Genomic DNA, 25,732 nt, shown 5'->3' on the forward strand with positions numbered 1-25,732 from the left:
TTGGAAAATTATGCAACATTGCTACAAATTGCTATTTACCATTTCTTTGCCTTTTACTTGAAAACAGGTAATTAACTTTGCAAAATATTTTAAATGACTTTCTGTACTATACAGTGGTGAGAGCTTAGTTACCATAAGAAGCCTTATCTAAAAATATATTTTATAACAAGCTAAGAGCTGGGGATGCAAATACAAAGAGAGACAGTCCCGTCCTCAGGGAGCTAACATTATTTAGTTTGAGCAACTTAATGTGAAGTTTTGTTTATATTTTTGGAAATTCTGAACTCCGATTAATATATAGAATAGGAGGTGATGGAGAATGGGGAGGGAAGGATAGGATGTATATACAAATAAATATGATAGAAGTGTGATGGCAGCAAAGGATAGGGAGCAGATAGAGTCATGATTCAGAGTGAGACAATCTGAATGGAAACCCAAGCCTCTTTATTTAATACTTGTGTGACTTTGGGCAAATCTCTTAATCTCTCAAATCTATTTCCTCATTAGGTCTATTCCAGCTCTAAATACTGTGCCCTTTGATTATACTAAGCTCTTTGGGGAGGAATTATATTCCCCCCCCCCCCCACTTTGAACCATTAGCTCTGGTGCTTTATAAATTTGCTTGTTGACTATTTCATTGTGAGAATCATGTCAAAGAAAGCAAGGAGAGAACATTTTTCAACTTGGGGAGGGGGACCAGGTAGAAGGTATGGAAGAAGGGGATTTTGATATGAGGAAGAAGTCAAATACAGGCATAGAGTGGGTTTGTGTGATGCCTAGTTTGTTGGAATTTAAATGCATATAAAGGGAAGAGTACAAAATAAATCTGGGAATGCAGATGATGGAAATTCTTAACTGTGAGGCCAAGGTGTTAGCATTTTATCCTATAGACTGTCTATTTTATTTCTGGATAGTTTTGCACTGTTAAGCTCCAGATGGATATTTATACTTCCCGTTTCTGACCTGATGAAATCAAGTTAAAACTCAATTTGGAGGATTTAGAAAGCAGGGCAAAACTAGACTTGCAGAAAGGGATTAATAGAAGAATTTTACTTCATGAAATATTAGCCATCAATTTTGGGTCTATTTTCTTCTAAATGTTTAATGGGTTTTTTATAGGATTTCTATTTAATTTTTATGGATAAATGCATTTTTGATAGTATTCTAAGAAGGGATTCATTTACTTTATTGAACCCTTGTGCTGATTGAACCTTTTGACCCTGATGGCAGAAGTTGAAAAGTAGGCTTTTGTATTAGGTCAAGAAGAGAAACCAACTAAGATATTTTGAAAATTATTGAAATTAGCAATACAGTGCTTCATCATCAGGGAAAAGGAAATATATTTTAATTACTTTTTCTTTTGAAGACTTATAAAGCATAATAAATCAAGAAATAGTTAGGTCACTGAACATTTTTTAAGTACCAAACACTAATTGATTATTATCCCCAACTTCAATAAATCTCTTTAATGGAGACAAAGAGCAAATTTGGCCTGAGAATTCTGAATAATTTTACAGTATGGCTTTTAAACTTCATTACCATAACCTTTTCAAGTGAGTCAGTCAAGTGTATGTCTGTGATAAGCTCATCCATTCAGGTTCACCAATTGCTCATTTAACTAACTATTTGGTTGGTTCTTTGGGACTTGCAGCTCTGATTGAAGCATGCTGTTTTTGAAACTCTTATTATCCAAGCAGAACTAGTCCTTGGCAAATCTGTGAAATAGGTGGTTTATTTTCAGCACTTCTATCTACCCTGTTCTGCATCTTTTTTCTTCCCCAATGTTCCCCCTTATTTCCTCAGGGACTCTTTATACTGATGTTCTCTTATCTTTGGGCTGTCCTTTCCCTTCCTTCCCCCATCAAAGCTTACTGTCAAGACAACATCTGAAACTCATTTGCACTAATTCAGCAATGACTGCTCCCAGTTCCCAGCTCCCAGTGATGTTAACTCTGGAGGGTAGGTTCACATTTTAACTGACTCCACAAGACCTTAAGCTTAAAAAATAATGATTTACATTTATGTGGCATTGCCTTTTGTTTTATGTATTTATCTTTATTAAAATTCTATTTATTTATTTGTCTTTTATTTTTTAAACGAATCTTAGGAGTCTAGGTTTCATCTGGAAAGGATCTTGGAAATTATTTTTTTTTATTAAAGATTTTATTTATTTTGAGTTTTACAATTTTTCCCCAATCTTACTTCCCTCCCCCCACTCCCCACAGAAGGCAATTTGCCAGCCTTTACATTGTTTCCATGGTATACAGTGATCCAAATTGAATGTGATGAGAAAGAAATCATATCCTTAAGGAAGAAACAAAGTATAAGAGATAGCAAGATCAGACAATAAGATATCAGTTTTTTCCCCCCTAAATTAAAGGTAATAGTTCTTGGTCTTTGTTCAAACTCTACAATTCTTTCTCTGGATACAGATAGTATTCTCCATTGCAGACACCCCATAATTGTGCCTGATTGTTGCACTGATGGAATGAGCGAGTCCATCAAGGTTGATCATCTCGAATATTGGAAATTCTTAAATTCAATCCTTCCTTTCATCATCCAGATGATGAAAATGAATACTGGGGATACTCAGTGACTTGTCAGGGCCATACCCAAGTCAGCAGAATCATCTGGTTCAGGATTTGAACTCAGATCTTTCAGACTTTAAGTTGGGTAGATTATACAATGGCTATGCCAGTAAAAACTGAGTTCAACTCTGAAACCTTGGTATATACCATGAGTTCAGGTTTTTGTTTTTTTTTTTTGCAAGGCAAACGGGGTTAAGTGGCTTGCCCAAGGCCACACAGCTAGGTAATTATTAAGTGTCTGAGGCTGGATTTGAACCCAGGTACTCCTGACTCCAGGGCTGGTGCTTTATCCACTGTGCCACCTAGCTGCCCCCATACCATGAGTTTAAAAAGAAAATTTAGGGAAGTTTACATGCAAGCTAGGGAAATCTACTTTGGGTCTGTTAATCAGGAGGAAGCTAGATGGAGACATATATAGAGTATTAGAAAATAGAGTCAGGAGTACCTGAGTTTGAATCTTGCCCAAGACTCTTAACTAGCTTTATGATCATGGACACATGCTTAATCTTTCTCAGTCTAAATTTCCTAATCTATAAAATGGCAGTAGTACTTCATTCACATGGTTGTTGAAAGTATTAAAAATGATAACTTATGTAAAGCATTGTAAACTTTAAAGAGCTACATAAATGCTAGCTATACTGGTATTAATATACCTCCTTGGGGAGACACCATCCTAGTTTAAGTCCTCATTACCTCATAGCTAGACCGCTAGAGTCGCCTCCTTTTTTGGGCACCCTGCCTCAACTCTCTCCATTCCAATCTTTCTCCATACAACTGTCAAAGGAATTTTTCTGAAAGTGCAGGGTTTTTTTTTTCCATCTCCACCCCTTCCTCCCAACAAACTCCAGTAGCTCCCTATTGCCTTTAGGATAAAATATAAACCCCTTTTGTATATAGCTCTTCCCAACGTGACCTCTTCCTACCTACATTCCTCCATGGATGCCACACTGGTCTTACTATTCTTCACTCATGACTCTTCATTTTCATCTTTGTTTCTTTGTATTTTCTTCAACACCTTCAATACACTTCCTCCATTCCTTTTCTTTTATGAATCCCTAGGTTCACCATTATCTTTTCTGATCCTTCCCAGATGCCCTCCCCAAATTACCTTGAATTAATTTTGAATATATTTGCATATATATTCATGTTCTTTCTCCCATTAGAATATGAGTCCTTAAAGCTGATTTCATTTTTGCCTTTGAATTCCTGGTGCTTAGCATGCAGAAGTTGAATAAATGCATTTTGTTTGGCCAATAGAAGTATTAAGAAAATTATCTTGGTTATGATATAGAGAGATGAGATTCAAAAGGTATCCAGCAATGGGGATGGCTTGGGGAAAAAATTGTCCATGGATGGATTGCTTTTATACATGTTATTCATCCTGGTATTTGTATATCTTAACTATCCTATTCAATAGGCAGTTCCTTCAGGGCAAGGTATAGGATGTTTTTCTTTTTTCCACAGTGATTTACACATACCAGGTACTCAACAACTGTTGGAATTATTTATTGGACAAAAAAATCAATCAATAAACAAGTATTTATTATTTATTATGTCCTAGATATTGTGCTATTCAAAGCAAAAGCAAAAACCTTTAGGAGAAGTCAAGGAATTTCTCTTGAGGAATTTGGATTCTAAATGAGGTAGAAAACATAAATAAAATAGTTCTATATAAGATACATTAAAAAAAAGGAAATGATGGTCTTATTTTTTGACTAAGTATTCTGCTTCCTGAAATATTTTTGTCTTGAATTTGTGATTGTCTAGTAAAAGAATGGATGGTGAACTGTGAATTTGAATAACATTTTGGACTTGGGTAAAGCTCACAAGATGATTATATTGAAAGGCTCCATAATTCTTGGATTGGAAATAGTCATTCTCCATTTTCTCCAAGTGTATGGAAATGGAAAGTGGAAACCAGGTAATGGAGTAGACATTGAGTTTGAAGTAATGTGTATGTGTGTGTGTGTGTGTGTGCACGTGTAGTTTGAAAGTAATTTTCCTCATCTTAAAAATGGAAGTGTTAATACTTTGTTCTTTTTTTTTTTTTAGGTTTTTGCAAGGCAAATGGGGTCAAATGGTTTGCCCAAGGCCACACAGCTAGGTAATTATTATGTGTCTGAGACCGGATTTGAACCCAGGTACTCCTGACTCCAGGGCCGGTGCTTTATCCACTGTGCCACGTAGCCACCCCTAGTATTAATACTTTCATTGACCACTTGGCAGTGATGTGAAGAAATGCTTTGAAACTCTTAGATTGATATAGTCATGAGACTTTTTCTTATGAGATGCATTATACAGGCACTTTTTTTTCAAGTGCTAATTATTGTTGTAGAAAAATGTAATTGCAGAGTCAGACTAGACCTTGGAGGTCATCTAATCCCTTTCTTTTTTTTTTATGAGAAAATTGAGGACCAGAGAAGAAAAGTAACTTCCTAGGTTATAATGGTTGCCAGAGCTGGGATTTGAACCAATGTCTTCTGACTTTTATATCCTTGCTCATTCCTGTAATCTAGAAGGGAAAAAAAAAAGGTAAATCAATGTAATAGGTAATTTTTTTGGAGGAAGAAGCTAAAGCTCTATCTCCTTGTGGGGAAAAAAAGAAAAAGAAAAAGAGAAAAAGTAAATACCATGTACCATCATCCTTTGTCATACGCTTCAGTTGTGTTTGTTCCTAAAAAGTCCAGGCAAGCTCTGTATATATGCTATGGAATGGAAATACCCTGAAGGCGGCATCATGTAACCCATCCTTTCCTTGTTCATCTGAAATGAACAGCAAGTGAGAACAAGATTTTTCAGTGAAGGTAGCACCAGATACAGAAATTTAATCCCAGCTTTTCCCTGTCATCAGAAATGTTTCTTGCATCACTTTGTTGCTGTTCAGTCATTTCAGTTGTGTCTGACTCTTTGTGACCCCATTTGGGGTTTTCTTGGCAAAGATACTGGAGTCGTTTGCTATTTCCTTCTCCCTCTTGCATCACTACCTTTTGTTAAAATTAACTAATAGCTAGGCAACCCTTCCCTTCAGTCAGGTGGACAGAAACAAGAACACTTTAAATGCCACTTCCCAAGTGGAAGAGGGAAATTGGCTGACATGGGGGGTCAGTCTCTTCACCAGTTCCAGGCTTTGTTCTGGAAGAATTGGCTCTGTCGTCTAAGGCAACCGGTGAGTTTTTTTTTTATTTTAACAGTTTTGTAAAGTCTCCTGTATATTGCTTATTGAAGGAGCACTTGTCTTTCTTCCCTGCCCAATTTTTTTTTTTTGCTTCACAGAAGATTTAGAACTATTATATGGCAGAGGACAAGAAGTGCTTTTTATCTTACCTTTTTAATCTCTGGGGATTATTATAGTGTCTGACTCATAGCAAGTGACTATTAAATGTTGATTGAGTAAATACATGTAGTTTATGTTTTTCCATGCTTTGTCTCATAGAAGACTCAATAATTGGATAATTTAGATTTGGAATATTTCAGTTCTTGTAACTAGCACTCTATTTAGACCTGAGTCTTATAGAAAATGTTTAATAATTAAAAATTACTACGAAAGATATTATAACCGCATATGTTTGGGCCATTCTGTAGAAGTCACATTTTGGATTCATGGGGTAGATATTGGGCTACTCATCATTAGATTTAAAGAATAAGTATACTCAATGAAATATTGAAAGATAAATGTCTTTTTATTGTATTATAATATGGATCGAGTGCTGGTAGTATATTGATTTGTTTTTAAGAATTATGTGATCATTCATTTCTCTATACAAAGTTTGATATTTAATCATATTTGGACAAAAGAAGCCAAACTACCTACCTGGATGGTTCCAATTAAAATTCTTTGGAGATAATTCATGTCTTTCCAGTGTTCTTAGATTTCTAAAAGGAGTCAAAATATTTGAAACAAGCTTTTTACTTTTTAGGATTAATGTGTAGAGACAAAATAAAAATAATTAGCTACATTAGTGGGACAATACATTTTTGTGTCTCTGAAAGTAAAATTTTTCTGCAATTTTTACTTCCAAATTCAATGTTTTGCATACACTCAATGTTTTTATGTGTACTAATTAAAATATTGTTGGTTTGAAACTATAGACTTTATCAATCCAGAATGTCTTCTATTTGTAGAGGAACTATGCTCGTTTGTTGAAATATTATTTTCCTATCTCCTTAAACATCCCTGAGTTCTGCGGTTTATCACCAATGCACACAGATATATATGAAGACATATGTGTGTGTGTGTGTGTATCTGTGTGTGTGTGTGTATTGACTATATAGGAAAGAAAGTAGGATCAAAATAACTTTCTTTGGAAAATGAATTCATCTCAAGTAGTTGGTATAAATCTTAGTCTGATGCATTTAAATATCTTAAAAATTATACTCAAATGGCACAAGAAATTAAGAATGAGCAAAGTGAGACTTAAATAATCTTCTTCTCCTGGCAGGCAATGGATGAATGGTATCTCTTTTGAAAGTAAATTTTTAAGTCAGTTATTTGGAACTTGAAATACATTTTCCCATAAAAACATAATAAATCATGGTAAATTTCCAATGCTAGCTAATCAAAGCTTCTGTATTCCATAGGGCATGTACATTATTTCACTAAGCTGAATTTTGAGTCCTTGAAGCAAGAGGGTCATGTAGTTAAGGAGAGCACAGTAGTAAAGGATGAAGCAGAGTAGGAGAAGGATGATATTCACCTTAGTACAAGATTGTCTCCATGTATGATGTAGAAAAGATTAAAAATTGTCTTTGGTATTTTCCAGGTCCACTCTTGTGTCTGATTTTTCAGTGTCCTCTGTGGACCATATTATGACACCTCACCAATATCCTTCCTATCAACCACAATGTTCTGTGGTCCATTTTTTTTAGAATTTTTTTTGCAAGGCAGTGGGGTTAAGTGACTTACCCAAGGTCACACAGCTAGGTAATTATTAAGTGTTTGAGATCAGATTTGAAGTCAGGCCCTGTTGACTCCAGGACTGGTGCTCTATCTTCTGCACCACCTAACTGCCTCTCTGTGGTCTATTGTTAACCATCTATCACTTCCAAAAGAGTTCTTCATTCCCACAATGAAGATTTTCACCATGGTGTTAAGAGTAGTCATCTGATAGAAGTGATTTATACTAAGGAATGAATGATTTGGGAATAAGGAATAAATAAATCTTTACTGATTGACTAACTTCGCTTCCTCAGAAGTATTTGCATTAAAAAAAGATGACTAATTCAAAATGAACCTCTAATTGATTGCATTTCTGATAGCCTGTTTGAAGGAAACAAATTTAGAGGGCAGGAAAGATATTTTGGATCAGGTTGGTCAACAATAGGCAAGCCAACCCTCCTTTGATACCTGAACTTGGGTTAGCTCCTCTCAATTGCTCTTGTTTTCCCAAACTTACTTCCATTCCTCCACTTTTGAATTCATAGGGTCACTAAAATGATTAAGTTTTTTGACCATGGCTGTCATGACAGAGGTACAGGGGCAGTCTCCCTGACTCTCAGGATGATGGATGGGGAGAAAGAATTCTGGAAGCAATCATATGGGGCAATCAAGTTATGCCTAAATATTATCTTGTTTCATATATATATATATATATATATATATATATGTATATATATATAAAATCTTTCCCCAACTAAATTGTATACTTAATTACCTATATAATACTATACATATAGCATATGTTTAATAAATGACTGTCAAATTGTTTGTCTCTTTTTTTTGGGTGAACTATATGGCAGTTGAAAGGACATTTCAAATTCTTATAAATGCAGTATTTTAGCACTTTTGTAATTTTAAGTTCTTATTCTCCTGGGTAAATGTAAGTAGAGAAGTCAGGCATGAAATTGAGAGTGAGGAAGAATCTCCTACCTTCATAGACCACAAATTTAATGTATTAGTGTATAATGATGGAATGAAAGAAATCAAATCATAGAATTAAAGCTGAAAGAAGAGTCGAGATCATCTAGTCCCATTATTTCATTTTAAAGAGACTGAAACTGAGGCCTCAGGAATGCAGTGACTTGTCTAATTACTTATGAATGGAGTAGATGTGTAGAGATTTGAACTCAAGTCCTTTGATTCCTATGTTGCATTCTTCCCAATAATGTGCTTCATTTTCTAAATTCTGTTTCACTCTATATCCAGCCTTTTCTCACTTGTGTTCCCTGTGTTTTGTATTGAGATTCATCATTATGGGTAATATCTTTTAAAAACACACACACACTTTCAAAATTAAGACTCTTGCAATATCCATTTTATAAAAGTTGTAGAGCTGTATAGAAGAGCATGCTTTCGGTATTTCACTGACCAAATCCACTTGGATTAGATTCAAAAGAAGTTCACTTTATCTTAAATTCTATTTTATAGTTAATTGTGTTATAATTAGATTCCAGTAAGCACATAATGGAACTATTTCAAGGCAAGAACCATTTGTTTTTTGAAAATGTCTTATAAGCAAAGATTCAGTGAATTGAAATAATTTATCCCCCCCTCACCCTGATTTTATATCAATCCAAAGTATATTTGTAAATGTCAAAAACTGGGAATCAAAGTTAAGTTCATTGACCTATAGATGCTGATTTTACTTTCTTCTCTTTTGAAAATTAGGACATTTGTCCTTTTCTTGTACTTGTTTACTTCTCATCTCAAAGCTCACTGAAAGTGCCTATGCAATCACATTAACCATCTTTCAGTAATTGGATAAATAGTTCTCTAGTGAACTGAACTTCTCAACTGATTACTAGGTGGTTCTTTAAAATTTCCATGTTTTATCTTTTGCATCAACTTATTAATCATTTTTGGGCTTTTCTATCCAATTCAAAAATTAATTTTTCCTTGGCAAAACAAGATATGAAGCAAAATTTTATAGTTCTCCCTTTTCTCCTTTGTACATTCTTATTACATACAACCATGACAGCTGTCTATCCTTTCTTTGATCCTATTTTTTTTTCACTCATAGAGTTAAGAATTAACTTTGAAAAAAAATTATCCTCAGCATCCTCTGACCTTAGTTTATTGTGAACTGTAGGTGCTATTGACACTCCGCTTACAGGATCAGTCATTCTTTTGTATTTATTCTCCATTACTTGTTCTTGCTTCCCTCTTCTGTCCATTTCTTTGAAAAATTTGCCTCCTTGGTTGATAATTTCGATGTTGCAGTGATCAATTGATTTTACTATTTTTCAGACATTGAGTTAGATGATAAGGAATTCAAAGATAAAAAATTGGAAACAGCATGTATATAGATAAACATAGTCAAAATAAATGTAAGAAAGTTATATATAAGGCAATTAAGGAGGGATGGTAAATGTAAAATGGGGGAAGGGAATGCCTGGAAATGCTACATATGAAAAGTGGTTCTTGAACTGTATTTAGAACAAAGTGAATGACTCTAAGAGATGATGTGAAGAAGGAGCTTAATTCAGATGGGAGATGACTAGTGGAAAATGGAACAAGAAACGGAACAGGTTAATTTGGTTGGACTGGGAATGAAAATAATATACAATGAAGGTTGAAAGAGAGTTTAGAGAAAGCTTGGGTGAAGTTAGAGTAAGGTTGAGAAGGGCTTGAAAAGTTCCAAGGGGGAGGTTATACTTTATTTATTGGTTATATTTAATTTATTGATGAGGGGCGATAACAATCAAATTTGTGCTTAATGGAAATCAATTTATTAGTTGTATGGAAAATGAAGAGAAAAATATGGCAGGTAGATCAATATAAATGGGAGAGTGAGAAGTTGAGCATTATATTGAGGTACAAGCCTGGGAATCTAGAAGAATCTGGTAGAAATGAGGAAGTTTGGGAGAAGAATAGGTTTTCAGGGAAAAGCTGCTAAGTTCTGTTTTGGACATGTTGAGTTTGTGATATCTCCTGGATTTGTACTTGGGAATACCAAAGAGAGAACTAATGGTAAGGGACTGGAGTCTGGAGAGAGATGCAGGCCTGAATATATTCTTAGACACAATAATTTATCTTATGGGGACACTGAGGTCACCATTCATACTCTTTAAACAATAGTCCCTTTTGTCCTTATTGAGAAAAATATTTGTTGGTGTCTTCAGAATTTCTTTTCTTGAAACTTTCTTATATTTTATGAATTGACTTCCTACTTAGAATTTTGGTCCATGAGATTCTCTCTCTCTGCTTTTTCTTATATACATTAAATTTTATTCTACTCAAAGCCAGGGTATGTGCCAGACTGTGCCTGACTTTCTTCACTTTCTCTGATTCTAATTCTAATATTGAAAGGTCACTGCTCCTAAGATTTTTCATCATTTTAGGCATCATCAGGCCCAGAATATCAGTTTTCCTGATCAGCTCCTTTACCTTCGTGCGTGGGAGAGTGGGATAAGGACAAAGAGGGGGATTAGATTATCATTAAGGAAGCCAAGAAATGATTATACCTCAGAAATAGCTACAGCTTACATCTGGATATTTGAACTATACTATGCCTCTCCGCCAGGCTTGTCATCTTTGTTCAGAGTTTCTCATTGATTCCTTTTGTCCAGGTGGAAAAATAAACTCCAAGTCTTGGAAAATGAGGCAGCATTGTTTTGTTTTCTTTTAAAATTATTCTTTTCTTGAGCTAAGAGAAAATTGAAAATTGTTAGAATAGCTTGGAAAAAGGCTTATAAGGATAACTCAAGTTTACATTGCAGGTTAGTTCCAGAAAAGTCTCACTTTTATTATTGTAGATCAAAATCGTATGGCATAATGGAAAAAGATCCTAGTTTTGGAGCTAAATGATATGGGTTGAAACAGTTATAAAGCATGTTAGTTATAATTTATAGACAAATCACTTAGGATCAAGTAGTTCAGGATTTGTTAACTCTGATTTCAAAGTTCGCATTTAAAGGAATTATTTCTAGATATGCTTCACCAACTTCTCCCTCTCCCTCCTCTAGCCCTGACTAAGCATCCATTTTGTAAGGTACAATTACTTTTTTTTTTTTAACATTGTTCAGTACAATTATGCAGTTGCTACAACTCTTCACGGCCCTATGGACCATAGTGTTCATGGGGTTTTCATGGCAAAAAGACTTGAGTGGTTTGCCTTATCTAGTGGATTGAATACATTAAAAATAGCTAACAATTAAGATTTTTCTTTAAGAAGGACTTGTTGCTGGTTTTAAAAGCAAAGTACTGAGGCAGTTAGGTAGTACAGTGGATAGAGCAGTGCCAATGGAGTCAGGAAGACCTGAGTTCAAATCCAATCCCCGACACTTAGTGGCTGGTGCAACACAGGGCAAGTCATTTAACCCTAATTGCCTCCAAAAACCAAGCTTCCAAATTTCCTTTTAATAGATCGACAAGGGTACAGAGGAATGATGCAAAGGAAAAGCTGGTTTCCTCCCATATATTTTGTTGGCAGTACTACAACCATGGAGGTTCTTTAAAAAAAATCTTTCCCAAACTTAGAATATACCAATAAACATTCAAATAACTTACAAAATGATTTTGGTATCCAAAAGAACTGGGTTTAAGTTATATCTCTCTACAGTATAGAGCCTATATGCCCCTGGGCAATCACTTTCAGTGCCCCAGTCAAAAACCTAAGACTATCAGGTCCAGGGAAGTTGCTCATCTTCATCTTGGAGGAATATTTAGCTCTCATAGTTCTCCACATCAGTGAAATCATGAGTCTTAAAAATAGTGACTATAGATAAAATCCTAATGTCTAAACTGTCAGCACTTTTGTTTGACAACATAATAATAGCATCAATATCTTTATGCCCTTGTTTCTTCTCTATGATTTTTCAGATTTGTGTAGTTATAGATCACTTTAATCAATACTAACAATTAATATTATTTCAGGACCATTGCTCTGTCCACTGACAATGATTAGCTGTGTGATCCTGACAAAGCCATTTATCTACTTCAGTTTACTCATCTGTAAAATAAAGATAATAATAGTACCTACCTCTCAGGGTTGTTGTGAGAATTAAATGAGCAAATATTTGAAAGTGCTTTGCAAACATTTATTACTATATAAATGTTGTTATTGTTTTGTTGTTGCTGCTGTTATCATTAGCAGGAATTTGATTTGAATCTAGGTCTTCCTGCTTCCATGTCTATAGCCCTAATGACTAGACCAGAGCACATGTCAGCATACTATTCCATTAAATTCAGAAATAATTTCTTGGACATAAGGGTTGTTTTCAGTATTCCAGTATTGTTTCCACTATCAAGTATTTCAGGAAATACTGCCATAAACATATTTGTACAGTTTTGCTTCTCCCCCTTTTCATAGCATCTTTAGATATAGTTCTAATAGTATTATTTCTGCATCAAAGGTTATGAACTGCTTCATAGCTTTCACCGTAGAATGCCACATTGTTTTCCAAAACATTACACCAATTTCCAACTCTACCAGTGGTTTAATAGTGTTCTGGTTTCTCTGAAACTGCATGGGGAGTATTACAAAATTGTCAAAAGGTTGGGGGGGGGTCTAAAGAATTTATCCATTGCGGCATCTGTGTGTATTTTCTGGGTCCAAAATTGTCTCTGTTTTTCTCAAGAGGTTTCTTATTGCTTACTTTCAGCACAGGTTTGTTCAGAGGGGTGCCCTTAGGTCACTACTGTATAGTTATTCATGTTGGGTCTAGGAAGGTTTAGGTTTTTCAATTACACAAACCTTTCAAAGCCCTTGCTGCAGAAGTAACTCCAGAGACACGAAGCAAGTGTAACCTCTGACCATATTATTTTATGAGAATATTGGAGGCTGAGAGCTGTTTACTTGGAAACCACCTCAGACAGGTGTACGCATCTACTTTGTCAATCCTAAACTCCAGGTTGTTTTTGGCTGACTCTGGCTTGGGATTTTCCACTCTTTGTACTCCTTCTCTAGGCAGCGAGCCATCCTGAACTTTTTGTTGGCTCGCACATTTATGTAACACTTTTGCAAATCTTATCTTATTTGATCCTTTCTACAACCCTGTGAGATTAGTAGCCCTTATAGTTCTACATTTTGCCAGTGAAGAAACTGAGACTCAGTAACACAACTAACGCTTGATTAATCAATTCAGACAAAATTATTAAGGGTCTACCATATACTGGGCACTCTTTTGGATATTTGAGAAACGGATATTTGAGAAACAAAGCTCTAAATGAAAGCATCCCTGTCCTTAGGGAGCTAAGCTTTTATAGGAGATAACAAATAAAAATAGGCATAGGATATAAAGCTATATAGATACATATATATATCTATATGTTTATATATCCATATCTCTATATAAAATGAATACAAGATAATTTTGATAGTGGGGTTGCTAACTACTGGGTGGATGGGATTAGGAGAATCACACTTAGTAAATGGTGTTTTAGTTGAGTTTAAAGGTAACTAGGGATTCTAGGGAAAAAATGTGAGGGAATGTTTCTTAGGCATGGGAGCTACCTGTACAAAGGATGGAATGACCAAAAAAGAAGGTCAGTTCTGTTGACCTAAGGCTGGAAAAGTAGGTTGGAGTCATACTGTAAAGACTTTTTAAAATGAAAAACAGAAGAATTTGTATGTAATCAGAGGTCACTAGGGTTTATTGAGCATGTAAGTAATATGGTCAAAATTGTACTTTAGAAATACCACTTTGTCAACTGTATGGAGGACTTGAATAGAGGAGGCTTATTCAAGGTGATGGTAATGAGGGTCTGACTGAAGATGATCCATATGTGTGCAGAGAAGAAAAATATACATTAACTATCTGAGGAAGGCTTTGGACTTGCCTTCCATCTCCAATACCAATGCTAGTATTCCAACTGCCTCTTAGGACTTAAGTCTTTTTAAAAATTTAGGGTGATTCTGAGTCTTGCTGAAGGTGAACACTAGGCCTTTATAGGTGTTTCCAGACTTCTATCCATTAGACTAGAGGCTAAAAGAAAAATTGAATTAATAAACATTGTTTAGTACCTATTATATTCCAGAATTGTGCTAGCCAATAGGGATATAAAGATAAAATTGAGAAGTTTTAACCTTAGGAGCTTACATTAAAAAAAAGTGATCCTTGTGTCCTCAGCTATTAGATAGATAAGGCTGTTTTAAGGTGAATGTCTGGGGGAAGTGTTAGTGATAGGTACAATTCAACTTTAAATGTCTCCTTCAGTTACCATATGTATTATATTTCATGCTTTTATAGGCATACATTTTAAAAGTCATTAGATACCTTCCTTGTCATTTTTAAGTCTTACCATGAATTTCTCATCTCAGGGTGTCTCTTCTTCCTCTTCTCAATCCACTGCCCCCCCACCAATTCCTCAATTAAGTGGCCCCATGGTTGAAGAAATGGAGTTCTGATTGCGAGTAGGATGTTGAAATAGGGGCAGGATACTTGCTCCATCAGAAAAGTAGAGACATTTTTCCTGTTCACTCTCAGAGGGTTTTTTTTTTTTTTTTTTTTTTTTTTTTTGGTTTGGCTTGATCATGCCAATGTCTGTGGCTACTGACAACTGGAACACTGTCAAGAAGTCAATTCACAGAATGTTTTTTATGTCTTTTTTTTTTTAACACAAAATTCTGTCTAAGTAAAGACAAAAAGAAAAAGGTATGGAAATGCTTAGGACTTAACAGTATAGTCCAACTTGAAAACACTTGGCTTAACTTCAATGTTGAGATCAATGAGTCAAACCACCTTTGTGAGTTAGTCATTGAACATATGACATCAGAGGAGATTTATGATTGTGTATAATTTTCATCTGTGTCCTTTATGGTTTCTCTCAGATGTTAAATTTCTCATATATGTGAGATTTCATCAACCTATTCCTTTTAACACTTTCAAAAGTAATTATTCTATTAGCAAACACCTTGGCATAGTATGATGCATTGTTCAATAAAGGGAGAAATGCTTTGTTCCTATCTAATAGAATTGTGATTCAAATCCATCTCCTTTCCTTCAAACATACTTCCCCCTCAAAAACCCCCCTCAAACTTTTGAGTTTTTATTTTTTGTTGGCTAGGATTGGTAGTATCTCTATGAATGACCTGGTATGAATGTATCCCTTCCTGCATTATATCTTCAATTAAGATTTCAGGTTGGTCATCTTGATTAATATATATATTCTTGAACTTTTTAAAGGTATTTTATCTGAATTAATGAATCCCAAATGATCTGAACAACATTGCTACAATATTGTAAATTGCTGGAGGACATCAACCTGTGGACTGCAGAGCTTAGGAAAGGAAGAAACATTAGACATAATTTGGTTCTAACTCCTCATTTTACAAATCAGGAAAGTGAATTCTAGAAGGAAATGAATTGATTAAAGTTCATAGTTCTTAAAGTATGACTCAGGAGTCATTAAGGTTGGAAGTTTCTGGTGAACTCTCAAAAGGACTATGAGGTCAAATCTATTTTCAGAATAATATTAAGTTGTTTTAATTTTTAATATGATCAATATCATTGTTTATAACTTTTTTTCCTAGGATATAAAGAACTATACCTTTGGTGCTTTACTTAAGACCTTTCCCCAGAAGGAAGCATACAGACTGATAACAAGGAGGAAAGAGGCACTAGAGTCCCATAAGAGAATAGATTCAGAGACTTCCCTTCCAGTTTGTATTTTGGAAGAACATCTCTGAAATAACCCATTTGAAATACAAAATTGTGTTTTGTGCTGATACTTAAGAGTTTTCACTGGGATGCCATTTTAGTGAAAAAAGAATAATGCCTTGCTTCAAGAATTATGACCCAACTGAAAGGGCATGGTGTTTGGAGTCAGGAGATAGATTCCTGTCCTGAAACTTAATCAACACATAATGATGGTCATTTCTTCCTCCTTGTTGGGCCTCTGTTTTTTCCTATGTAAAACTGGATTAATAATACTTGTACTAACTATCCCATAGAAATGGGTTTAAGGATCAAATGAAATAATATACTCAAGATGCGTTGAGATGATCATTTTTTCCCTCTTCTGCTCCCCCTTCTTCCTCTCCTCCTTTCCCTTCTCTTCTTCTTTCTCTCCTTTTCTACCTCTCTCTCATTTCTTCTTTACATTTCCTATTCTCCTTTCACTTTCTTCTTTTTTCTTCTCCCTCTCCTTTTTCCTCTCCCTCTCCCTTTTCTTTTCCTTTTTCAAGGAAATTAGCTAAGTGGGCTGGTGGACAGAACACTGGATCCAGAGTAAGGAATATCTGAAGTGAAAATCTAGTCTCAGATATTAATTCTATTATCCCGGACAAAGTCACTGGATGTCTATTTGCCTCAGTTTCCTGATCTGTAAAATGGGGATAATAATAGAACTTAACTCCAAGGACTATTGTGAGGATCAAATGAGATCCTATTTGTAAAGTACTTTACAAATCTTAAAAAGCTATATAAATGTTTGATATTTTGTTATTATTGTTATATAAAATGATAGTATATTATAGATACAATGCATGAGGGCATGGCTGTCCTGAAAATCTAATGTAGGTATTTAGTTTCTACCTAACATGTGTTTTTTTTTTAACTTCATAGAGATCAGTTATATTTCATCATATATGGGTGATGTTAACCTTAGATCTTCTTTGATTGATTTATGAAGTTTTTTTTAAAAACATGGTTCATAAATTCTCCAAGTCTTAGTTTTCTCATATGTAAAATAACACTTACCTTATAGGGTTGTTGTGGTAAACTGCCTCATAAAACTTAATGCACTAAGTAAAATGAATTCTATTTTTCCATCTTCCTTTAAAGAACTGACAGCCCAATTTGATACAACCGATATGATGACTAAACAGCGTTGAAAAGGAGCATTATTATTGAATAGATTCTTCTGTGAGATTTTGTGTCTATTCTTTCAGGATGAGTTTAGCTTTTAAACTACTGTTTAATATTAGAATCTGACTAATATGTAAAGATGTTAAAAAATAACAACAATAAAGTGAAAGAAATAGAATTCCACATTTCTAATTTGTACAGTAAAGGTTTTATATAATTCCCCCTGGAAAAGGATCCACTGTAGCAAAGTAGCCAGCAATTCTGTACTTTCATGAAGAATATGCTGATTATTTTTCTTCCACTAAGGAAGAAAGAAAAACCATGGACATCTATTATCCTCAAAAGAGAAATACAGTCACAACCATAGCCTCCTCACCCCTCCACCCCACCCCCTTCTCATACACATTCACTCATAGAAGGGGAAAGAAAATAAGAGATTGTGTCTTGTCCTTGGAAATAATTAGTGAATAAAGGCAACCAGCAGACTGTCTTGCAATATCCAACATCAGGACCAGAATCTTGAGCTTTAAAGACAGGGGTGGCCATTCATTTAGAAGACCCAAGCTTGAAGCCTTCAATTCCTTAGGCTGTTCAATGCCCACTGTAATTGTGATCTTCAACTCACTCAACTTGATTTTTCATTGATTCTTTGTTTGGGTCCTTTGTGTTGGATATAGTATTGAACAACAAAGACCTTCTAATACCTCTGAGAAAATCCTGCTTCCTGAGATCTTGCTTCCTTGTGGCCTCTTGTTGTCCCAAGGAAACACAATTGAATTTCAGGTTCCGCAAAAGTGTATGTATCAAAGGACAAAGGTAACAGACTAATTAGATATTTCTCTACAACCTGCATGATATACTAAACTTATTCCAATGTTTTCTTCTCTTCACTAAGGAGATCTTGTGACAGGTTCCTCCCTTGGAAAAGTCCCTTGTTATCCTTAATTCACCATTTATTTGTCATCAAAGCACTTTATACTTGTGGTTTTTCAACTGAAATAAAAACCACCTATAGCAGAGGAAACCAACAGAATTCACATGCTTCTGTTGAGTTTGGATTTAAATTTTAAGTTAGTAATGAAGTGGAACATTCATTTAGCAATTTCAATATCATTTGTTTTTATATATATATATATATATATATATATATATATATATATATATATACAAAGCTCAATTCTTTTCCATTCTTTATGACTTCAAAAAGTTATTTCTTGAGGGGGTATTGAGAAAATTCTGAAGATTCCTGACATCACATTGAGATTTTTTTCCTTTGGGCATAATGCAACCTCTCTAGCCATTCATTTGAGCCCTTAAACAACCCTTGTGGTGGTAGGTGCTACAAGGGTATTTCTATTTTAATTTCACAAATGAAGAAATTGAGGCTCTAAGAGATTATGATTTATCCTCCCAGCTGGCAAGAGGCAGGGACAGGATTGAGAGCTATGTCTGATTCTGACTCCAAATCTAGGTCTGTTTCTAATATACTAGTAATATCTTAGAATAAATGAGCTTAGTTTTTTTCCTGTGTCAGAAGAAATGAAGAAAGATATTATTTCAGAAAAAAATATTATATTTGCAGGGCTAAATTTTTATTATAAAATTTCTGATATCTAATCGGGTCTATGCTCTGGTTAAAGGCATTTATATATTAATTGGGTTCATAAGTTGCTCCAATATCACTTTACTCATATATAGATAGTTTGGAGTTCTGATTGAAGGCCTTCCCATATTAATTATATTTATAGGACTTCTCTTCTGTACAGATTCTCTGATGAGCAACAAGAATTATTAAGGTATGAGAGCACTGGCCATACTGGGATGATGGACAGAAGGGAGCAATGATAAGTAAGAGAGTTACCCAAACCAAAATTTGCTTAATTTAAAATTTTTCTGGGCCTGACTCTGGATAAGAGTAAAGGAGCCAAGAAGAAGGGAAAATTTATGTTGGATACTGAAATAATCATGGGGAAAAAAATCATTTAATCTGAACAGGATATGAAACTCTGGTGTAAGATTCAAGGATAAAGAGGAGATGGCACATGAGTATGGTGGAGAAAAAGAAAAAAATGCAAATACAAAAATTAGATGAGAAAGGGAACGCCCTAATGTGCTCCTGCAGAGAAATATTTTGACAAAAGAAATCAATTCATGCACATTTAATGGGCAATGATACAGGAACACAGCAGGTTCTCAATGCAACTTACCAATATGAAGCAATCTTAAATTTAAAACTACCACAATTGTTCCCTACTCACTGCCCTTTGGAGAAAGTGTAGCAAATGTCTTATAGATGCCTTTAACTTTGAATGAGACTTCCAACATTACTGAAGTTCTCTCTTCATTTGGAGAATCCCAGAAGAACCATTAATTCAAAAAGATGTATAAGTTTTATTAAAAAAATTCCACTTGGAATAGAGCTTTGTCATCACTTTCCTAAGATGAGAAACACAAATGTCTTTAATTTCAGTATACTTACTTATACATTTTTGCATTAGTGCTGATTGAATCCTTCTAAAAAATTAGTGTCTCCTACCAATATCAAGCTATCTTAATAAAGGTACATATCTTAGTTCATGTTCCTGTTTTTCTTTAACACTATGTACAGCCCCAGATTATGTATAAGGAATGAGTAAAATAGATTACTAAATACATTTCTGTTCTCCAGATTCTATGACCTTTTTTTCCCCCCTCTTTTGATCTCTTGGACTTAAAATAATCCTTGGCAGGAATTTCTGACTTATCAAAGAGTGTGATATTGGGTTTCAGCATATTGTCAGAGAACTTTTTATATTGTTGGATTTTCTGGCACAGGATAAACTTCCTTATGAATGACTTAAAAAGAGCAATTTCTTTTCTCCTCTAATTATTGTAGAGACTGAACTATTATTTATCTCCTATTTTATCTTTATGATTTCAGGTCATATACAGATATATACTGAGGTGTAGAACTGATTGGTTGACTTTCGAAGTGTTTCAGTTCAGAAGAAACGTATATAAGAATCAAAAGAGGTGAAAAATGGCCAATGTTCTTCCAAGAGTAAAGAAACTAAAAAAAATTAGGAAATCTGCTCAGGTTCAAAACATCACAGCCTGAAATAATCATGTCCGCATTTGAATCTGATAGAGAAGCTTGCTTATGCTCAGATTCCTGGGTTTGCTGGTCTTTTCACCTACTAACATTCTTTTTGGAAAAGTGTCATATAAGAGTAAACATGGAACATTCTCTGGAAGCAGGGAAGTATGAAAGTAGCACCAAGAAATTGTGTAGATAATAATTTTAAATGGTACTATGTGTATAAAAGTAACATTTTGTTACCTTCAACTATACTAGTAATGGGGGCGGGGGAGCTAAGTAGATAGAGCACTGGCTCTGGAGTCAAAAGGACCTTAGTTCAAATCCAGCCTCAGACACTTAATAATTACTTAGCTGGGCAAGTCACTTAACCCTATTGCTTTGTAAAAATGAAAAAAAAGAACTATACCAGTCATCTATTAAGTGCCTGTTAAGTGTAGAACCATTGAACAAGGCAATGAGAAATGGAGAGGGGTGGAATAGGATTTAAGAAAAAATGAATACTACTTTCAGAATTCCACTCTACTGGAAGACTATATCATATCATATATACATTAAATTATGAAATAAAATGATAAATGATAAGAGGTGCTGTGTCAAGTATGAGTGGAAGAGAAGTGGAAGACATTTGAACATGATCTTAAAGAATGGGGAGAATTTTAATAGTCAATCAAGAAACATTTAATAAGTTTCTATTGTATGTTGACCAATGCTATTAACCAGGGATTCAAAAACAGACTGTCCTTAATGGACATATCCCACTAGGAAAGATGGCTTGTTTAGATATACATCAGTACATTTGAAATTCATATAAAATATCTACTAGGTGATTTAATATTTTTTGAGGGGAGAAGACATTGGCAGCTGGGGGAAGACAGGCAATGCTTTATGTAGAAGGTGACGCTTGAGCTGAGCTTTGTTGAAAGAAATTTTTGGATTCTGAGATGTAGAGTATATATTTTATCTTAGATGCAAGAGGGAAACATTGTAGGGGAAAGACACGATTAGATTAATGTTTTAGGAAAATCACTTTGACAGTTGTGTCGAGGATGAGTTTGAAGGAAGGAGAGACCATTTAGGAGGTTTCTGAAATAGTCTGGATGATGAAGGCTTGTATTATGGTGATGGCCTTCTGAACAAAGAGAAGGGAATGAATGGGAGAAATGCTATAGAAGTTGTTTTGATGATTTAACAATTGATTGGATATATGAGGTAGGGAGAAATGAGAGGAAATAGAATGTTCATAGACTAAATTTTCTAGTTAATAGTGTGTAATAAGACTGGCAGGGTTGATTGGAACTAACTTTTGGAGAAGTTAGAATGTCAGTTTAAGAAGTTTGAGGTATTCTGCAGAACCAGCTTCATGTTTAAGGATATTTAATCTGTCAAGGAGTGTGAATGATGGATTTGCAGGAGTTGTGGGGAGAGAAAATATATTTTGGTGTCTCCTTTACCAAGCTATTGACTTAATTTTCTTGCATCATTACCAATTTTGCCTCTACCTTTCTTATTTGATTTTTGAAAAAAACCTTTATGAACTCTTTCAATTAAGACCAATTCATATTTTTCTTGGAGGTTTTGGATATAGGAGCTTTGACTTTGTTATCTTCCTCTGAGTATGTGTTTTGATCTCCCTTGTCACCATAGTAACTTTTTAACTGTATTTCCCTCCATCCTATTTCTGTTTATTCTATTTTTCTCTTTCCTTTTATCTTGTTCTTCCTCAAAAGTATTTTGCTCTACCTACCCCCATCTGCCTATCCTTCTATCAACCTGCCCCCCTTCTCTTATCCCCTTCCCCTTCTGTAAGGTAAAATATATTTCTATACCCAATTGAGGGTATATATTATTCTCTCTTTGAGTCAATTTTGAGGAGAGTAAGGTTTATTCATTCATCCTTACATTTCACCCCCTTCCCATCTATTGTAAAAATTTTCTCTTGCCTCTTTTATGCAAGATAACTTACCTCATTCTACCTCTCTCTCTTTCCCTTTCCTAGTATATTCCTTTCTCACTCCTTAATTTATTTTTTTCAGGTATCACCTCTTTATATTCAACTCATTCCTTCTAATTCTAATACCCCAAATAGCTCTAATAATGAGAAAGTTCTCATGAATTACCAGTGTCATCTTCCCATATGGGAATGTAAGCTTATTAAATACCTTTATGACTTCCCTTTTCTGTTTCCCTTTTTATGCTTTTCAGAAGTCTTGTTTTTGACAGTCAAATTTCCTGTTCAACTCAGTTCTTTTCATCAGGAAAGTTTGAAAGTCCCCTATTTCATTGCATGTTCATCTTTTTCCCTGAAAGAGTATGCTGTTTTGCTGGGTAATTGATTCTTGGTTGTAATCCATGCTTATTTGCCTTCTGGAATATCCTATTTCAAGCCATCTGATCCTTTAATGTAGAAGCTGCTAATTCTTGTATTATCCTGACTATGATTCCACAATACTTGAATTATTTCTTTTTAACTGCTTGCAGTATTTTTCTTCTTGACCTAGGAGCGCTGGAATTTGGTTATAATATTCATGGGAGTTTTCTTTTTGGGATCTCTTTTAGGAGGCGATTGATGGATTTTTAAAAATTTCTATTTTTACCTACTGATTCTAGGAATATCAAGACAGTTTTCCTTGAGAATTTCTTAAAAAATGATAGCTAGGCATTTATTTTTGATCACAGTTTTCAGGTAATTCAATAATTTTGAAATTATTTCTCTTGGATCTATTTTCCAGGCCAGTTGTTTTTCCAGTGAGATATTTTCCATTGTCTTCTGTTTTTCATTCTTTGGTTTTGTTTTATTGTTTCTTAATTTTTCATAAGGCTATTAGCTTCCATTTGCTCAATTCTACTTTTGAAGGAATTATTTTCTTCATTGAGCTTTTATACTTCCTTTTCCATTTGACCAATTCTACTTTTTAAGCCATTCTTCTCCTCATTGACTTTTTATATCCTTTTTACCATTTGACCTAGTCTATTTTTAAGATATATTTTCTCAGTAATTTTTTTTGTGTTTCTGTTACCAAGCTGTTGATTTGATTTTCTTAATTTTCTTGCATCACTCTTTCCAATTTTTCCTCTACCTCTCTTATTTGATTTTCAAAATCCTCTTTGAGCTTTTCCATTTCCTGAGACTGATTCACATTTTTCTTGGAGGATTTGGGCAGATGGGCTTTGACTTTGTTATCTTCTGGGTGTGTGTTTTGATCTTCCTTGTCACCATTATAACTTTCTATAGTTAGAGTTTTTTTCCTATTGTTTGCTCAATTTTTCAACCTATTAGTTAATTTTAACTCTTTGTCAAAGTATAGTTTTGCTTTGAGAGTGGAGGGAACACTGTCTCATGCTTCAGTGGTTTTGTGTAGCTGTCTCCAGAGATACTTCTAGGGACCTGTAAGTTTTCAGTTCTTTCAAACTGACTTGATCTAAGGAGGGGTGTATTTGTTATTCTCCTGGCTTGAGTTCTGGTCTGTGAGTGATCATAAGTCCTCCTTCCTGCCCTGGAATTGTGAGGAGGATATCGGCTCCCCTATGACTACAGGCAATTGCTTTTCCCTGCCCTGAGACTGCCACCTGGGACTATGATCCACATCTAAGAAGGAGCAATGCAACACAATCCTGCCTCAGTGCTAGCAAAGAGATTCCTGAAATCTCCTTCTGAATCAGTTGATTGACCCTCTTACTGTCTGTGGACTGAGAATAGCTGTTGATTCAGTGGTTCCCAAGACCAGCTGTGGTTTACTATGACTGGTTCTATCCTGGCATAGTTTATCCTGGACTGTGCTCCTCTCTTGCCCTGTGCAGTAGACTTTTCCCCACCAGGTGCCACTGCTGCCACCAACTCATTAGCCCCGTGACCTGCCTCTGGTCTGCTCTGGTCTGCGTCCTTTCTCATCCTGGTGCAATAAACTTTTCCTGCTATCCTTCTAGTAGTCTTGGGTTGACAAATTGTTTCACTATTTTTTTGTGGATTCAGTCAATCTGTAAGCTATTTAGAGTTATTTAAAGGTATTTGGAGGAGTTTGGGGGAGTGCACAGGTCATTCTCTACCATTACTCCTCCATCTTGGCTCTGCCTCCTCAAAACTTTTTAGATAGGAGCAGGGGTAGGTTGAAGTGGGGAAAGGATAAGAAAGGATTTTAGGGATGATGTACTTAACACATTTTTCTGGCATTCAGCCTTCTTGTACACACCATATGAAACAGAATCATGCTTTGCCTAAGTCTTTGGTATGAACACTTCATGGTCAACCCCCCCTCCCATTCTTAATTCCTTTCAGGTGAAAAATAATAAATAATAAGGCTGGATTATAAGATAATGTTACATTTGTTTAGTGCTTTATACTTTTAAAGAATTTTCATAATTAGGTATCTATTATTACCCCCAACTTTAAAGATAAATAAGCTATGAACTCATGGGGGGGAAATGAGTCATCAAAAGCAAACAAAGGGCAAAGCTAGGACTCAAGGTCTGGTCATTCTCCAATTTAGTGGTGTTGGGAGGCAGGACTACTGCTTGCCTAAAATGCTCTATTACATCATAATTTTATTATATGTAGCTTTTCTGCTTCTGGAAGAGTAAATCAGGCCATGATGTTTCCAATTCTATGTCCTAGCAAATCATATTATAATGGCAGTCTAGCATGAGTTGGCATGAAAGATCATATAATCTTAGAAAGGAGCACATCCATTTTGCTCCCTATTCAGAATCTTATTCAGAAAGACATAGGATAATGTTTCAGACAATTTAGTAATATCTACACATGGTCTTTGCTCCATCAAGAGCTCAATTCATCAACAGAGTTATTTATTTATATATTTTAGGTTTTTGCAAAGCAATGGGGTTAAGTGATTTGCCCAAGGCCATACAGTTGGGTAATTATTCGGTGTCTGAATCCAGATTTGAATTCAGGTCCTCCCGACTCCAGGGCTCTATTTACTATGCCACAGAGCTGCCCCCATCAACAGATTTAGTTCAATGAACCTTTTTAAAATATCTGATGTGTGCCAGGAGCTGTGTTAAATACTAGGGACACAAAGACAAGAACAGTTCTTGCCCTCAAAGAGTCTATATTTTACTTATGTATATTTATTTACATTCCAGTTAAATGCATTACCACCAATGGAAAAAAAAGTCATTTTTGGAGGTGGGGAGAGAGGTTTTTTAGTTCAGTATACAATGACTTAAATTGTATGAGAATTTTGTCTTTAGATTCCATGGATTTTTTTTTGTAAATAGCTTTATAGTTTTTCTAGAATATTCCAGAACTTTTAAAAAATGTTTCTTAAAACAAACACAGAAATAACATTGTGTAGCGGACAGAGAGCAGGCCAAAATTTCAAGAAGACTTAGATTCAAGTCTAATACATACTGACTGGGTAATCTT

The 25,732-nt window shown here is 34.9% G+C and overlaps 1 protein-coding gene across 1 annotated transcript in view; it reads left to right on the top strand.

Annotated features, from left to right (window-relative positions):
- The first annotated feature begins 5,682 nt into the window (after window positions 1-5,682).
- The window catches only part of ABCA13 (ATP binding cassette subfamily A member 13), a 493,610-nt gene continuing 473,560 nt past the window's right edge, over window positions 5,683-25,732 (top strand). Inside the window, exon 1 of the mRNA XM_074199032.1 lies at window positions 5,683-5,754. Coding sequence (XP_074055133.1) covers window positions 5,683-5,754 — 72 coding nt within the window. The remainder of the gene's footprint in view (window positions 5,755-25,732) is intronic.

This window comes from Macrotis lagotis, chromosome 8, assembly GCF_037893015.1.
Source record: "Macrotis lagotis isolate mMagLag1 chromosome 8, bilby.v1.9.chrom.fasta, whole genome shotgun sequence".
Taxonomy (NCBI): Eukaryota; Metazoa; Chordata; class Mammalia; order Peramelemorphia; family Peramelidae; genus Macrotis; species Macrotis lagotis.